This window comes from Pseudophryne corroboree, chromosome 1 (assembly GCF_028390025.1).
Source record: "Pseudophryne corroboree isolate aPseCor3 chromosome 1, aPseCor3.hap2, whole genome shotgun sequence".
Taxonomy (NCBI): Eukaryota; Metazoa; Chordata; class Amphibia; order Anura; family Myobatrachidae; genus Pseudophryne; species Pseudophryne corroboree.
In genome coordinates, this window is record NC_086444.1 from 210834289 (window position 1) to 210852099 (window position 17811).

At 47.2% G+C, this 17811-nt stretch overlaps 1 protein-coding gene across 1 annotated transcript in view; it reads right to left on the reverse strand.

Annotated features, from left to right (window-relative positions):
- The window catches only part of RIOK2 (RIO kinase 2), a 143819-nt gene that overhangs the window by 96897 nt on the left and 29111 nt on the right, over positions 1-17811 (reverse strand). The window contains exons 2-3 of the mRNA XM_063964061.1: positions 17124-17262; positions 14811-14927 (exon numbers count right to left, since the gene is read on the reverse strand). Coding sequence (XP_063820131.1) covers positions 14811-14927; positions 17124-17262 — 256 coding nt within the window. The remainder of the gene's footprint in view (positions 1-14810; positions 14928-17123; positions 17263-17811) is intronic.

Consider the following 17811-nt stretch of genomic DNA (forward strand, 5'->3'; position numbering starts at 1 on the left):
AATGGTGTCCAGTAGCCTAAGAAGCCCAAGCTACCACCACTTAGGTAGGTTCGCTTCTTCTCCCCTTAGTCCCTCGGTGCAGTGAGCCTGTTGCCAGCAGGTCTCACTGAAAATAAAAAACCTAAAACTAAACTTTCACTAAGAAGCTCAGGAGAGCCCCTAGTGTGCACCCTTCTCGGCCGGGCACAAAAATCTAACTGAGGCTTGGAGGAGGGTCATAGGGGGAGGAGCCAGTGCACACCAGGTAGTCCTAAAGCTTTACTTTTGTGCCCAGTCTCCTGCGGAGCCGCTATTCCCCATGGTCCTTACGGAGTTCCCAGCATCCACTAGGACGTCAGAGAAAATTATATATCTATCACTTAAGACAGCATCTTAAAATATTTATATGCATACTAGGGTCTCAACCTCTACTGATACGGTACCTGTCCACGCTGCCACAGCGCTATAAACCCATGCCGACACAATCGCCGGTCTGGGTAGTATACTAGAATGTGCACACTATCTGCAGGATCCCTGAGAATAGCTAGTGCAAACAGGACACCCAAGGGGAAGATTCTCAACACATCCTGGCCCTAGTGGGGAAAGGATACAGCCTGAGAATTCTCTTGTGGGAAGCTGCCGTCTCTTGTCTGGAGATTCCCGCTCTTTTTTCTCATGAGAGGAGGGAAATTTACCTCAGCATTCTTCCCCTTAACATGTGTACTCTCGTGTCAGGGACAGATGAGTCATCAGTGATATGCAAATCATCTTTTATTCCAATAATCATATATTGAATATCTTTTAGCCCTCTTGGCTGTAACTTTGCATTATCGTAGTCGACAATGGAGTTAAACACCGTGTCGATACTTTGTTATTTTGGATAGTGAACATAGAGAGACTCTGAAGGACTCTGTGACATAGGGACAGACCAGGGTAGATTTCCTTTCTGTTCCCTAACCTTTTGTGCAATAATTTTACCTCAGCACTTACACATATCCAAACAGGTGTCGGCGTTGTCGACGGAGACACCCTCCCACACACATATCCGCTCTATCACCTCCTTAGAGGAGCCTTTTACCTCAGACATGTCGACACACGCGTACCGACACACCACACACACAGGGGATGCTCTATTTGAAGACAGTTCCCCCATCAGGCCCTTTGGAGACAGAGAGAGAGTATGCCAGCACACACCACAGCGCTATATAATACAGGGATGTACACTATACTGAGTGATTTTTTCCCCTATAGCAGCTTATATACACAGTTTTGCGCCTAAATTTATGTGCCCCCCCTCTCTTTTTTACCCTTTGTGTACCAGGATACTGCAGGGGAGAGCCTGGGGAGCTTCCTTCCAGCTGAGCTGTGAAGAGGAAATGGCGCCGGTGTGCTGAGAAAGAAGGCCCGGCCCCCTCAGCGGCGGGCTTCTGTCCTTTTATGTACTTTAATTGCGGGGGTTAATGCACATATACAGTTTATCAGACTGTATTATGTGCTTTTCGCCAAGTAAGGTAATCTAATTGCTGCCCAGGGCGCCCCCCCCAGAGCCCTGCACCCATCAGTGACCGGAGTGTGTGGTGTGCTAAGGGAGCAATGGCGCACAGCTGCAGTGCTGTGCGCTACCTTAATGAAGACCGGAGTCTTCAGCCGCCGATTTTCAACTTCTCTTCGTTCTTCTGGCTCTGCAAGGGGGACGGCGGCGCGGCTCCGGGACCGGACGACCGAGGACTGGGCCTGTGTTCGATCCCTCTGGAGCTAATGGTGTCCAGTAGCCTTAGAAGCCCAAGCTAGCTGCAAGCAGGTAGGTTCGCTTCTCTCCCCTCAGTCCCACGTAGCAGTGAGTCTGTTGCCAGCAGATCTCACTGAAAATAAAAAACCTAACAAATACTTTCTTTTCTAGGAAGCTCAGGAGAGCCCCTAGGGTGCATCCAGCTCTGGCCGGGCACAGATACTAACTGAGGTCTGGAGGAGGGGCATAGAGGGAGGAGCCAGTGCACACCAGATATAGTACCTAATCTTTCTTTTAAGAGTGCCCAGTCTCCTGCGGAGCCCGTCTATACCCCATGGTCCTTACGGAGTACCCAGCATCCACTAGGACGTCAGAGAAATACTCTTGTCCCTAGCATCAATACCCCGTTTTATGCATGCTAATATCTTATTAGCCTTCTTTGCTGCAGTCCTACTTTGGGTACTACTGCTTAGCTTGCTATCTATGAGGACACCTAAGTCCTTTTCCAGTACAGAATCCCCTAATTTTACCCCATTTAGTAGGTAGGTGTAATTTTTGTTCTTGTTACCACAGTGCATTACCTTACACTTGTCTGTGTTGAAGCGCATTCTCCATTTGGCTGCCCATGCTTCTAATTTAACTAAGTCGTTCTGAAGAGACTCGGTATCCTCCTCTGTATTTATATAGCCTTACACAATTTGGTATCATCTGCAAAAATTGACACCATGCTCTCTAGACCTTCTGTTAGGTCGTTAATGAAAATATTGAACAATAGCGGTCCTAATACTGAGCCTTGCGGCACACCACTTAGCACTTCAGTCCAAGTTGAAAAAATAAGATTTTACTTACCGATAAATCTATTTCTCGTAGTCCGTAGTGGATGCTGGGACTCCGTAAGGACCATGGGGAATAGCGGCTCCGCAGGAGACAGGGCACAAAATAAAAGCTTAAGGATCAGGTGGTGTGCACTGGCTCCTCCCCCTATGACCCTCCTCCAAGCCTCAGTTAGGATACTGTGCCCGGACGAGCGTACATAATAAGGAAGGATATTGAATCCCGGGTAAGACTCATACCAGCCACACCAATCACACCGTACAACTTGTGATCTGAACCCAGTTAACAGTATGATAAACGCAAGGGAGCCTCTGAAAAGATGGCTCACAACAATAATAACCCGAATTTTTGTAACAATAACTATATACAAGTATTGCAGACAATCCGCACTAGGGATGGGCGCCCAGCATCCACTACGGACTACGAGAAATAGATTTATCGGTAAGTAAAATCTTATTTTCTCTGACGTCCTAGTGGATGCTGGGACTCCGTAAGGACCATGGGGATTATACCAAAGCTCCCAAACGGGCGGGAGAGTGCGGATGACTCTGCAGCACCGAATGAGAGAACTCCAGGTCCTCCTCAGCCAGGGTATCAAATTTGTAGAATTTAGCAAACGTGTTTGCCCCTGACCAAGTAGCTGCTCGGCAAAGTTGTAAAGCCGAGACCCCTCGGGCAGCCGCCCAAGATGAGCCCACTTTCCTTGTGGAATGGGCTTTTATTGATTTTGGCTGTGGCAGGCCTGCCACAGAATGTGCAAGCTGAATTGTACTACAAATCCAACGAGCAATCGTCTGCTTAGAAGCAGGGGCACCCAGCTTGTTGGGTGCATACAGGATAAACAGCGAGTCAGATTTTCTGACTCCAGCCGTCCTGGAAACATATATTTTTAAGGCCCTGACAACGTCAAGCAACTTAGAGTCCTCTAAGTCCCTGGTAGCCGCAGGTACCACAATAGGTTGGTTCATGTGAAATGCAGAAACCACCTTAGGTAGAAATTGAGGACGAGTCCTCAATTCCGCCCTGTCAGAATGAAAAATTAAGTAAGGGCTTTTATATGATAAAGCCGCCAATTCTGACACACGCCTGGCTGAAGCCAAGGCTAACAGCATCGACACCTTCCATGTGAGATATTTCAAGTCCACAGTGGAAAGTGGTTCAAACCAATGTGACTTTAGAAAACTCAACACCACGTTGAGATCCCAAGGTGCCACTGGAGGCACAAAAGGAGGCTGTATGTGCAGCACCCCTTTTACAAATGTCTGAACTTCAGGTACTGAAGCCAGTTCTTTCTGGAAGAAAATCGACAGGGCCGAAATTTGAACCTTAATGGACCCTAATTTTAGGCCCATAGACAGTCCTGTTTGCAGGAAATGAAGGAAACGACCCAGTTGAAATTCCTCTGTAGAGGCCCTCTTGGCCTCACACCACGCAACATATTTACGCCAAATGCGGTGATAATGTTTTGCGGTTACGTCCTTCCTGGCTTTGACCAGAGTAGGAATGACTTCTTCTGGAATGCCTTTTTCCCTCAGGATCCGGCGTTCAACCGCCATGCCGTCAAACGCAGCCGCGGTAAGTCTTGGAACAGACAAGGCCCCTGCAGTAGCAGGTCCTTTCTTAGAGGTAGAGGCCACGGTTCGTCCGTGAGCATCTCTTGAAGTTCCGGGTACCAAGTCCTTCTTGGCCAATCCGGGACCACGAGTATAGTTCTTACTCCTCTCCTTCTTATGATTCTCAGTACTTTTGGTATGAGAGGCAGAGGAGGGAACACATACACTGACTGGTACACCCACGGCGTTACCAGAGCGTCCACTGCTATTGCCTGAGGGTCCCTTGACCTGGCGCAATATCTGTCCAGTTTTTTGTTTAGACGTGACGCCATCATGTCCACCTTTGGTTTTTCCCAACGGTTTACAATCAGGTGGAAGACTTCTGGGTGAAGTCCCCACTCTCCCGGGTGAAGGTCGTGTCTGCTGAGGAAGTCTGCTTCCCAGTTGTCCACTCCCGGAATGAAAACTGCTGACAGTGCTATCACATGATTTTCCGCCCAGCGAAGAATCCTTGCAGCTTCTGCCATTGCCCTCCTGCTTCTCGTGCCGCCCTGTCTGTTTACGTGGGCGACTGACGTGATGTTGTCCGATTGGATCAACACCGCCTGACCCTGAAGCAGAGGTTTTGCTTGACTTAGGGCATTGTAAATGGCCCTTAGTTCCAGAATGTTTATATGAAGAGATGTTTCCATGCTTGACCACAGGCCCTGGAAATTCCTTCCCTGTGTGACTGCTCCCCAGCCTCTCAGGCTGGCATCCGTGGTTACCAGGATCCAATCCTGAATGCCAAATCTGCGGCCCTCTAGTAGATGAGCACTCTGCAGCCACCACAGGAGAGACACCCTTGTCCTTGGCGACAGGGTTATCCGCTGATGCATCTGCAGATGCGATCCGGACCATTTGTCCAGTAGATCCCACTGAAATGTTCTTGCATGGAATCTTCCGAATGGAATCGCTTCGTAAGAAGCCACCATTTTTCCCAGGACCCTCGTGCACTGATGCACTGAGACCTGGCCTGGTTTTAGGAGGTTCCGGACTAGCTCGGATAACTCCCTGGCCTTCTCCTCCGGGAGAAACACCTTCTTCTGGACTGTGTCCAGAATCATTCCTAGGAACAGTAGACGTGTCGTTGGAATCAGCTGCGATTTTGGAATATTTAGAATCCAACCGTGCTGACGTAACACTACCTGAGATAGTGCTACTCCGACTTCTAACCGTTCCCTGGATCTTGCCCTTATCAGGAGATCGTCCAAGTAAGGGATAATTAAAATGCCTTTTCTTCGTAGAAGAATCATCATTTCGGCCATTACCTTGGTAAAGACCCGAGGTGCCGTGGACAATCCAAACGGCAGCGTCTGAAACTGATAATGACAGTTTTGTACTACAAACCTGAGGTACCCTTGGTGAGAAGGGTATATTGGGACGTGGAGATAAGCATCTTTGATGTCCAGAGACACCATATAGTCCCCTTCTTCCAGGTTCGCTATCACTGCTCTGAGTGACTCCATCTTGAATTTGAACCTTGTTATGTAAGTGTTCAAGGATTTCAGATTTAAAATTGGTCTCACCGAGCCGTCCGGCTTCGGTACCACAAAACAGCGTGGAATAATACCCCTTTCCTTGTTGCAGGAGGGGTACCTTGATTATCACCTGCTGGGAATACAGCTTGTGAATGGCTTCCAAAACTGCCTCCCTGTCGGAGGGAGACTTTGGTAAAGCAGACTTCAGGAACCGACGAGGGGGAAACGCCTCGAATTCCAGTTTGTACCCCTGCGATACTACCTGTAGAATCCAGGGATCCACTTGCGAGTGAGCCCACTGCGCGTTGAAATTCTTGAGACGGGCCCCCACCATATCTGAGTCTGCTTGTAAAGCCCCAGCGTCATGCTGAAGACTTGGCAGAAGCAGGGGAGGGCTTCTGCTCCTGGGAAGCGGCTGCATGGTGCAGTCTTTTTCCTCTTCCTCTGCCCCGGGGCAGAAAAGAGTGGCCCTTTGCTCGCTTGTACTTATGGGAACGAAAGGACTGAGTTTGAAAAGACGGTGTCTTTTTCTGCTGATGTGGAGTGACCTGGGGTAAAAAGGTGGATTTTCCAGCCGTTGCCGTGGCCACCAGGTCCGATAGACCAGCCCCAAATAACTCCTCCCCTTTATACGGCAATACTTCCATGTGCCGTTTGGAATCCGCATCCCCTGACCACTGTCGCGTCCATAACGCTCTTCTGGCAGAGATGGACATAGCACTTACTCTTGATGCCAGGGTGCAAATATCCCTCTGTGCATCACGCATATATAGTAATGCATCCTTTAAATGTTCTATAGTTAACAAAATATTGTCCCTATCCAGGGTATCAATATTCTCAGTCAGGGAATCCGACCATGCGACTCCAGCACTGCACATCCAGGCTGAGGCGATTGCTGGTCGCAGTATAACACCAGTATGTGTGTATATACTTTTTAGGATATTTTCCAGCCTTCTATCAGCTGGTTCTTTTAGGGTGGCCGTATCAGGAGACGGTAACGCTACTTGTTTAGATAAACGTGTGAGCGCCTTATCTACCCTAGGGGGTGTTTCCCAACGCGCCCTAACCTCTGGCGGGAAAGGATATAATGCTAATAATTTTTTAGAAATTAGCTGTTTTTTATCGGGGGAAACCCACGCTTTTTCACACACCTCATTTATTTCCTCTGACTCAGGAAAAACTATTGGTAGTTTTTTCTCACCCCACATAATACCCTTCTTTGTGGTATTTGTAGTGTCAGAAAGGTTCAATGCCTCTTTCATTGCCGTGATCATGTAACGTGTGGCCCTACTGGACATTACGTTTGTCTCGTCACCGTCGACACTAGACTCAGTATCTGTGTCAGGGTCTGTGTCGACCCACTGAGGTAACGGGCGTTTTAGCGCCCCTGACGGTGTCTGAGACGCCTGGACAGGCACTAATTGATTTGCCGGCTGTCTCATGTCGTCAACAGTTTTTTGCAAATTGCTGACATTATCACTTAATTGTTTAAATACAATCATCCAGTCAGGTGTCGACTCCCTAGGGGGTGACATCACCAACACAGGCAACTGCTCCGCCTCCACATCATTTTCCTCCTCATACATGTCGACACACGCGTACCGACACACAGCACACACACCGGGAATGCTCTGATAGAGGACAGGACCCCACTTAGCCCTTTGGAGAGACAGAGGGAGAGTCTGCCAGCACACACCCAGCGCTATATATATATATATACAGGGATAACCTTATATAAAAGTGTTACTCCCTTATAGCTGCTGTTAATATATTTATTTGCTGCCAAACGTGCCCCCCCTTCTCTTTTTTACCCTGATTCTGAAGCAGGACTGCAGGGGAGAGTCAGGGAGCCGTCCTTCCAGCGGAGCTGTGAGGGAAAATGGCGCTTGTGTGCTGAGGAGAAAGGCTCCGCCCCTTCACGACGTCCTTATCTCCCGCTTTTTCTGTGTAAAATGGCAGGGGTAAAATACATCCATATAGCCCAGGAGCTATATGTGATGTATTCTTTTTAGCCACCTAAGGTATATACTGTAATATTGCGTCTCAGGGCGCTCCCCCCCCCAGCGCCCTGCACCCTCAGTGACCGGAGTGTGAAGTGTGCTGAGAGCAATGGCGCACAGCTGCGGTGCTGTGCGCTACCTTAGTCTGAAGACAGGATCGTCTTCTGCCGCCGATTTCACCGGACCTCTTCGTCTCTTCTGGCTCTGTAAGGGGGACGGCGGCGCGGCTCCGGTGACCCATCCAGGCTGAACCTGTGATCGTCCCTCTGGAGCTAATGTCCAGTAGCCTAAGAAACCCGATCCACTCTGCACTCAGGTGAGTCCGTTTCTTCTCCCCTTAGTCCCACGATGCAGTGAGCCTGTTGCCAGCAGGACTCACTGAAAATAAAAAATCCTAAACTAAACTTTTATTCTAAGCAGCTCAGGAGAGCCACCTAGATTGCACCCTTCTCGGCCGGGCACAAAAATCTAACTGAGGCTTGGAGGAGGGTCATAGGGGGAGGAGCCAGTGCACACCACCTGATCCTTAAGCTTTTATTTTGTGCCCTGTCTCCTGCGGAGCCGCTATTCCCCATGGTCCTTACGGAGTCCCAGCATCCACTAGGACGTCAGAGAAAGATCCATTAACCACAACGCGCTGCTCCCTATTATCTAACCAGTTTTTGACCCAAGTGCATATTGTGCTTCCTAGCCCTGATTCTTGTAGCTTGTAGATAAGTCTCATGTGTGGTACAGTATTGAACGCTTTGGCAAAGTCTAAAAAGATTACATCCACGTCTTTACCCTGATCTAGGTTTGCGCTTACTGTTTCATAAAAGCCAAGTAAGTTGGTTTGACAGGATCTGTCCTTCATAAACCCATGTTGATTCCTTTTAATGACCTTATTGACTTCAAGGAACTTCTGAACACTATCTCTTAGAATACCTTCCAATACTTTCCCCACTATAGATGTAAGACTAACTGGTCTATAATTACCTGTTAGACGGCTATAATTACCTGTTAGACGGCTCCGCAGGAGACATGGGCACTGTAAAGCTTTAGAATGGGTGTGCACTGGCTCCTCCCTCTATGCCCCTCCTCCAGACCTCAGTTAGGACTGTGCCCAGAGGAGACTGACAGTACGAGGAAAAGGATTTTGTTATCTAAGGGTGAGATACACACCAGCCCACACCATACACACTGTACAACATTGTATACAATAACCAGTTAACAGCATGAACAAAACATCATCGGCCAGAGGCCGATGTCAACTGTAACTTAACCCTTAAGTATGCAATAACTATATACAAGTCTTGCAGAAAAATTCCGCACTGGGACGGGCGCCCAGCATCCTCTACGGACTAGGAGAAAAAGATTTACCGGTAGGTTTAAAATCTTATTTTCTCTTACGTCCTAGAGGATGCTGGGGACTCCGTAAGGACCATGGGGTTTATATCAAAGCTCCAGAACGGGCGGGAGAGTGCGGATGACTCTGCAGCACCGACTGAGCAAACACGAGGTCATCATCAGCCAGGGTATCAAACTTGTAGAACTGAGCAAAAATGTTTGACCCCGACCAAGTAGCTGCTCGGCAAAACTGTAATGCCGAGACGCCTCGGGCAGCCGCCCAAGAAGAGCCCACCTTCCTAGTGGAATGGGCTTTTAATGAATATTGTACCGGCATTCCAGCCGTAGAATGATCCTGCTGAATTGTGTTACAGATCCAGCGAGCAAAGGTCTGCTTAGAAGCAGAAGTGCCAACCTTGTTGGCTGCATACAGGACAAACAGTGCCTCTGTTTTCCTAACCCTAGCCGTTCTGGCTAAGTGAATCATTAAGGCCCTGACTACATCAAGAGACTTGGAATTCCCCAAGACCCCCGTAGCCACAGGCACCACAAAAGGTTGGTTCATATGAAATGACGAAACCACTTTAGGCAGAAATTGAGGACGAGTTCTCAACTCCGCTAGATCCGCATGGAAAATCAGATCGAGGCACTTGTAGGACAAGTCCGTCAATTTGGACACCCGCCTCGCAGATGCCAAGGCCAATAGCAAGAGCCCTTTCCAAGCGAGAAACTTCAATTCAACCGTTTGAAGCGGTTCAAACCAGTATGACTCAAGGAACCGTAACACCACGTTAAGGAGGTTGGATGTGCAACACTCCTTCTACAAAAGTCTGGACTTCTATGAGAGAAGCCAATTCCCTCTGAAAGAATATGGATAAGGCAGAGAACTGCACCTTAATGGAGCCTAACTATAGGCCCATATCCACACCTGACTGTAGAAAATGGAGAAACACATCCTAGTTGGAAACCCTCAGTAGGAGCATCCTTGGCTTCACACCAAAACACATATTTTCTCCAGATACGGTGATAGCGTTTCGCCGTAACATCTTTTCTAGCTTTAATAAGAGTAGGGATGACCTCCTCTGGAACACCCTTTTTAGCTAGGATTTGGTGTTCAACCGCCATGCCGTCAAACGTAACCGCGGTAAGTCTTGGAACACGCAGGGCCCCCGTAGAAGCAGGTCCTCCTTGAGAGGAAGGGGCCACGGATCTTCTGGGAGCCGTCCCTGAAGATCTGCATACTAGGCCCTTCGAGGCCAATCTGGAACAATGAGTATTGTCTGCACTCCTGTTCATCTTATGATTCTCAATATTTTTGAGATGAGAGGAAGTGGAGGGAACACATAGACCGACTGAAAACACCCACGGCGTCACCAGGGTGTCCCCCGCCGCTGCCTGAGGGTCCCTCGACCTGGAACAATACGCCCGAATCTTCCTGTTGAGGCGTGACGCCATCATGTCTATTTGGGGAAGTCCCCAACTACTTGTCACCTCTGCAAAAACTTCCTGATGAAGTCCCCACTCTCCTGGATGGAGAACGTGTCTGCTGAGGAAGTCTGCTTCCCAGTCATCCACTCCTGGAATGAAGACCGCTGACAGAGCGCTTACATGATTATCCGCCCAGCGAAGAATCCTGGTGGCTGCTCTGCTCCTTGTCCCGCCCTGGCGGTTTACATGCGCCACGGCTGTGACGTTATCTGACCGTATCAGAACAGGTAGGATTGCGGAGAAGATTCTCCGCCTATTTGAGGCCGTTGTAAATGGCCCTCAATTCCAGCACCTTGATGTGTAGACAAGCCTCTTGGCTTGACCTTATTCTCTGAAAATTGTTTCCCTGTGTGACTGCTCCCCATCCTCGGAGGCTCGCGTCCGTGGTCACAAGAACCCAATCTTGAATGCCGAAACTGCGACCCTCTAGATGGTGAGGACTCTGGAACACCCACAGGAGATAGACCCTGGCCCAGGGGGACTGGGCAATCTTCTGATGCATGTGCAGGTGGGACCCTGACCTTTGTCCAGAAGGTCCCACTGAAAAGTCTTTGCATGGAACCTGCCGAATGGAATGGCCTCGTAGGCCGTCACCATCTTTCCTAATACCCGAGTGCATTGATGCACTGACACTCCTTTTGGCTTTAACCGGTCTCTGACCATGTTCTGGAGTACTTGGGCTTTTTCCTCTGGGAGAAAGACCTTTTGTTTTCTATGTCCAGAATCATGCCCAAAAACGACAGTCGAGTTGTTGGAACCAACTGTGACTTTTGTAGTATTCTCAGGGAGAGAGATACGTTTTGTAACAATTCTTTTTTTTTTTTTTGAACTTGCCTTTATCAGGAGATCGTCCAAGTATGGGATAATAGTGACCATTGCTTGCGCAGGAGCACCATCATTTCCGCCATTACCTTGGTGAAAATCCTCGGGGCCGTGGAAAACCCAAACGGCAACGTCTAAAATTGGTAATGACAATCTTGTACAGCGAATCTCAGGTACTCCCGATGAGTAGGATATATGGGAACATGAAGGTATGCAACCTGTATGTCTAGCGACACCATAAAATCCCCCACTTCCAGGCTGGAAATCACTGCCCGAAGAGATTCCATCTTGAATTTGAACCTTTTCAGATACAGGTTCAGGGATTTTAGATTCAGAATGGGTCTGACCGAGCCATCCGGTTTCGGGACCACAAGCGGCTTGAATAAAAACCCTTTCCCTGTTGTAGCAGGGGAACCTTGATAATCACTTGCTGATGATACAGCTGCTGTATGGCAGCTGCCACTATTACCTCACTGGGGGGGAAACGGGCAAGGCCGATTTGAAAAATCGGTGAGGAGGCACATCTTCGAATTCCAGCTTGTATCCCTGGGACACAATTTCTACCGTCCAAGGATCCAAGTCCGACTGAACCCAGACTTGGCTGAAGAGTCGAAGACGTGCCCCCACCGGCGCGGACTCCCTAAGTGGAGCCCCCGCGTCATGCAGTGGATTTTGTAGAGGACGGGAAGGACTTTTGTTCCTGGGAACCAGCCGTAGCAGGCGCTCTTTTCCCTCTACCTCTAGCGAGGAAGGAAGAGCCCCGACCCCTTCTGAACTTATGCGACCGAAAGGACTGCATCTGATCTTGAGGTGTTTTCTTTTTCTGTGGGGGAACATAAGGCAAAAAAGAAGATTTACCCGCTATAGCTGTGGTAACCAGAACCACGAGGCCCTCCCCAAATAAAAACTTCACCTTTGTAAGACAAAGTCTCCATATTTTTGTCCATTGGCGGGTCCACAGGGACCGTCTAGCAGAAATTGCCATGGCAATGGTTCTTGAACCCAACAGCCCAATATCTCTCGCAGCTTCTCTCATATATAACGCCGCGTCTTAATGTGGCCCAAGGTCGACAAAATGGCATCTTTATCTATGGTGTCAAAGTCAGATGACAAGGTCTCTGCTCACGCTGCAACTGCGCTACCCACCCATGCCGACGCTACTGCCGGCCTTAGTAGGGCACCCGTATGGTAGTTTCCTGTCTGCGATCAGCAGGACCCCTGAGGGCAGCCGTATCAGGGAATGGTAGCGCCATTTTTGACAAGCGCGTTAAAGCCTTGTCCACCGTGGGTGAGGATTCCCACCTTAACCTGTCCTGGAAGGGGAAAGGATATACAAACAAAGAGGAAGGGGGGTGCAAATCCCCACCCCCAAATTCCCTTCCGCACACTGAAAATTACCTGTAACCATCCCTGACTCTATCTGGTAATAAAATTCAGAGAATTCGTCACAAATGTTTGCAAACACATGTTTAGCTGCTGGCCACTTCACGGCTTCTCTGATACAGCAGTCCTAAGGGAAAGGATATGCCATAATGATTCTCTAGGGAATCTGCAGTTTTTTATCCGGAGTTTCCCAAGCTATTTCAAATAGGGCGTTTAGCTCGTGAGATGGGGGAAAAGTTACCTCAGGTTTCTTTTCCTTAACATGCAGACCCTCGTGTTAGAGACAGAGGGTTCCTCAGTGATATGCAAAACACATTTTATTGCAACAATCATCTATTGAAATACTCTTGGCCACCCTTGGGTGCAACCTAGCATCATCATAGTCGACACTGGAGTCGGAATCCGTGCCGGTATAAGTGTCTACTACCTGGGAAAGGGGACGTTTCTGAGACCCCGAAGGGCCCTGTGACACAGTCAAGCTATGCTTTTTCCTTGGACTCAGCTCTGTCAAATCTTTTGTAATAAAATCACATTATCATTTTAAAAATCCCCCATATCCATCCAAGCAGGTGTCGGCAGCGCCGACGGAGACAAGACAATCATCTGCTCTGCCTTCTCACTAGATGAGCCTTCCAGCTCAGACATGTCGACTCACACGTACTGACACCCCCACACACACTGGGTTAACTAATATTATGGGGACTGACCCACCATAAGGCCCTTAGGAGAGACAGAGAGAGAGAATGCCAGCACACACCCAGCGCCACTATACACTGAGACAAAAATCCCAGTCTGTCAGCGCTTTTTTATATATATGTGTAAAACACCAAACTTTATCGCCAAATATTGTGCCCCCCCCTCGTTTTGGCCCTCTGTACTAGCTAACAGCAGGGGAGAGTCCGGGGGCAGCCTGCTGAGCAGAAAATGGCGCTGGTTAGTGCTGGAGGATCAAGCTCCGCCCCCCGACGGTGGGCTTCGGTCCCGCTCTAAATGTTTATACTGGCGGGGGATTCGGAATTATACAGCCTCTGCAGTATATATAAGTACTCTGCCAGTCTTATTTGAGGTAAATTTATGCTGCCCAGGGCGCCCCCGCCTGCGCCCTGCACCCTTACTGTGGCGCCTGTGTGTGTGAGCTGGGAGCAATGGCGCACAGCGTTACCACCGCGCGTTACCTCATGAAGATCTGAAGTCTTCTGCCGCCTTTGAAGTCTTCTTTCTTCTTATACTCACCCGGCTTCTATCTTCCGGCTCTGTGAGGAGGACGGCGGCGCGGCTCCAGGACGAACGGCGAGGGTGAGACCTGCGTTCCGACTCCCTCTGGAGCTAATGGTGTCCAGTAGCCTAAGAAGCAGAGCCTATCATTTAAGTAGGTCTGCTTCTCTCCCCTCAGTCCCACGATGCAGAGAGCCTGTTGCCAGCAGTGCTCCCTGAAAATAATAAACCTAACAAAAGCTTTTTCAGAGAAACTCAGTAGAGCTCCCCTGCAGTGCATCCAGTCTCCACTGGGCACAGGAACTAACTGAGGTCTGGAGGAGGGGCATAGAGGGAGGAGCCAGTGCACACCCATTCTAAAGCTTTACAGTGCCCATGTCTCCTGCGGAGCCGTCTATACCCCATGGTCCTTACGGAGTCCCCAGCATCCTCTAGGAAGTAAGAGAAACAACCCTTCTAATCACGCCATGCCGTGGTATAACTTGGTAGTGTTGAGCATCTTTTTGTGCGACTTTCTCCATTATGTTGCATCTTATCCACAAAACGATGCGAATAGGACACACAAGCAGCTTTTGCTGATTAAAATGATATGCGGAATGCCTATATTATGTATGTGACCACGGCTGTATCTGCAAACAAAATACTAGTAAACATTGTAACGTAGCATTTCATATGTAGAAACAGCCACGGCCCCACACAGACTATAGGCATGCTGCATATCATTTTTATCAGCAAAGTCTGCTTGTGCATATTATTCACATAGCAATGTGATTTTTTTTTCGGCAAAAAAAGACGCACAACACTAACCGAGTTGCACGGGACCCGTCGGCTCACTCACGCCAGGCATCTCCCGCTACATGGCGTATTGAGGCAAGATACATGAGGACACATCTGTACATCTAGTGATCAAACTACTTTAAGTTTATAGTCATAAGTAAGAATGACAGTTTTGGTTTTTTACCTGATTCTTTCCCAACACCCATCTGGTTTCCAACTGAAGTGACAGCGTCCCTTGAAGAGAGAGTTCTCAGTGCCAGGTAATCATATCCACCGTAAATTAGCCGATAGCCCTGAACAGCTAAAATAGACAACAGGGAGAGAAAAATATTCTCAAATGAATCAGTCAGCATTTACTTCATCTTGCTTACATCCCCACAGTTGGCTGCGGTAGGTTCACCACAGTAACCTACAACAAATACGGTATAAAATGCCTTGAAAAAGACACTGTTGTGTCGAAACGCGTTGGAAGGAGGACTAGTGTGTTTTGGGGAGACGTCTGGTACATCACCTCTGGATTTGGACGGCGGGTTCTGGGGACGCCTGGTGTTATCTTTTAACCTTGCTGTTTTGTCTGCTTATTCAGTAGACCACTGACATTGGTGAGAGACCACTCATATCCCCAAGTGTTTTTATGGTGATGTTTTGTGAAATAAATAGTGTTACACAATTGGAGGTTTTTGTCCTTCTCTTTTTCGGGTCTATATGCTGAGGAAAGGATCATAAGTGGACAAAATCCAGACTGGGGAGATTCCAACTCCTATGAAAACGTGTTTGTCTACTCCTAAAAACGGTAGACCTATGATTTAGGTACAAGACTCACCAAAAGATTTTAAACTCTTATTACATGTTTATATACGTTAATACACTATGAATGTTTATTTTGTTTATTTTACATGAGCGCCAGTGGATTCAAATGGTATTCTTTTTTACTGCATCGATCTATAAAGTGTTGGGTGACACTTTCTTTTCCATTTTGAAACCAGAAGGCAGCCATTATTTGGTGCACGGTATTTTATCAAATTGTATTTTGTTGGTATAAAATGTAGTCACAGGAATCATTCATTTATATGACAGCCGTAACTTGTCAATATAACCATAATGCATCACTAACTGTGACACAGGGGTCTATTTACTAAGCCTTAGATGGAGAGAACGTGCACAGAGATAAAGTACCAGCCAATCAGCTCCTAACTGTAACTTTTCAAACAGCCTGTGGCATGGCAGTTAGGAGCTGATTGGCTGGTGCTTTCTGGCTTAGTAAACAGACCCCTTAATCAGCTGCATTCACTTGCTCAAGTCATAAATTGGCGGTAGGTGATTTGTGCATTTTCAGAACCCCCACTAAATCAAATTTACATTGAATGTAAATTGGTTACAGGTCTTACACTTGGGTGTAAATATTGGTACACTTAGAAGTACATTAGTAACAACAATAAGCAGTTTCAAATGCCATATTTCTCACCAAAGTGGATACTATCAAACCCTACTGAATATAAGTGACTGGTTGACTTGTAATGTATACAAATACTGTAACAGTTCATTTACAAAAGCTGTTTTATGTGCGGACTTGTTAAAAAAAGCAATCTGTCAGGCTGATTCTACGTCAAGGATGATCGAGGTGTCTAGATATAGATGTGTCCTCATACATCCAGCCTCAGGGGGTTATTCCGAGTTGTTAGCAAGCCAAAAAAAGTTAGCAATTGGGCAAAACCATATTGCACTGCAGGTGGGGCAGATGTAACATGTGCAGAGAGATTAGATTTGGGTGAAGTGTGTTCAAACCAAAATCTAAATTGCAGTATAGAAATAAAGCAGCAAGTATTTACCCTGCACAGAAACAATATAACCCACCCAAATCTAACTCTCTCTGCAAATGTTATATCTGCCCCCCTGCAGTGCACATGGTTTTGTCCAATTGCTAACTTTTTTTGTTTGCTAACAACTCTGAATAATGCTTGCCATGCAGAGCGAGATGTCTGGTGTGAGTGAGTCGCCAGATCCCGTACAACTCTGCTAATGTCGGGTGTTTCTTTTTGCTGAAAAGGAGTCTTATTCACAACCCTGTGTGGCTAGGATGCACAAGTAGACTGTGCTGATTCATTTGATACACGACACCTGTATATCTGTGTGTGACCGAGTCTGTATACAGAGCAGAACAGAACTTGTATTAGAATAAGGCTGTGGCTGTTACATTGTAGCACTTTGTGTACAGATACAGAGACTCAGTATACAAGGGTCATATATGAAATAAATCAGCACAGTCTCCTCATGCGTCCTAGTCACATTGCGTTGTGAATAGGACGCATTTTGGCAAAAAAGAAGCAAACGAGACACCCAACAACAGAATATTCTCACGCGAAGGAATGCTTGGTGTGACTGCAGCAAAGATGTATGAGGACACATCTGTAGATGCGTTTTCCTTAAACGGAGATCACGGAGCAAGGAGGAATTTCACCACTGGCAATGAACACAATACAAACAAGAAATGACTCACTCTTTGTGCGCTCATACGCAATAAGTTTGTGCTTGACCAGCTCTTGCAAAACTTTGTTGCAGCCTCCATGTTTGAGACTGGCTATTGAGGCAATTAAACTGGCTGGCACTACCTCATGGTTCTTCATGCCCATTTCAACCTAGAAGACAGAAAAAATAAAAACACAATTAAACTGCCTAATAATTAGCGGATTATGACAATACATACATTTATTATAATATTGCTTGTCTGGTACATCGGTATCAATAGTAAACCAAGCAGATGTTCTATACGAAGACCCTATTTTACACTGTCTTATGGTATGATCCATATTAGTCATATTATTCCTGCTACTAAATTTAATATTCTTCTTTTAAAAAAAAAAAAAAATACCAAAAACCCAAGTGGCCTTTTTTTAATATTATAAAATAGTTGTCATTTAGAAAAACAATGAGTGTAAACTGTCATTTTTCTTTGTGCCCTTGGCAATAAATAATGAGGGGGGAAAAAACAAACACAAAAAAATCTAATTATATTGTGATATTTTACAAGTAAATCTGCTAATAATCCAAATAAAAAATAGTCGGCAGCCATGAGTTTCATTCAAGCATGTTTTGAATTCAGATTTCAACATAATGAGGGTTGTTCAATTTAGTTTGGTCATCCTGCGCTCAAATGAAGAAACAATGGGGTCGATTCAATGGATTGG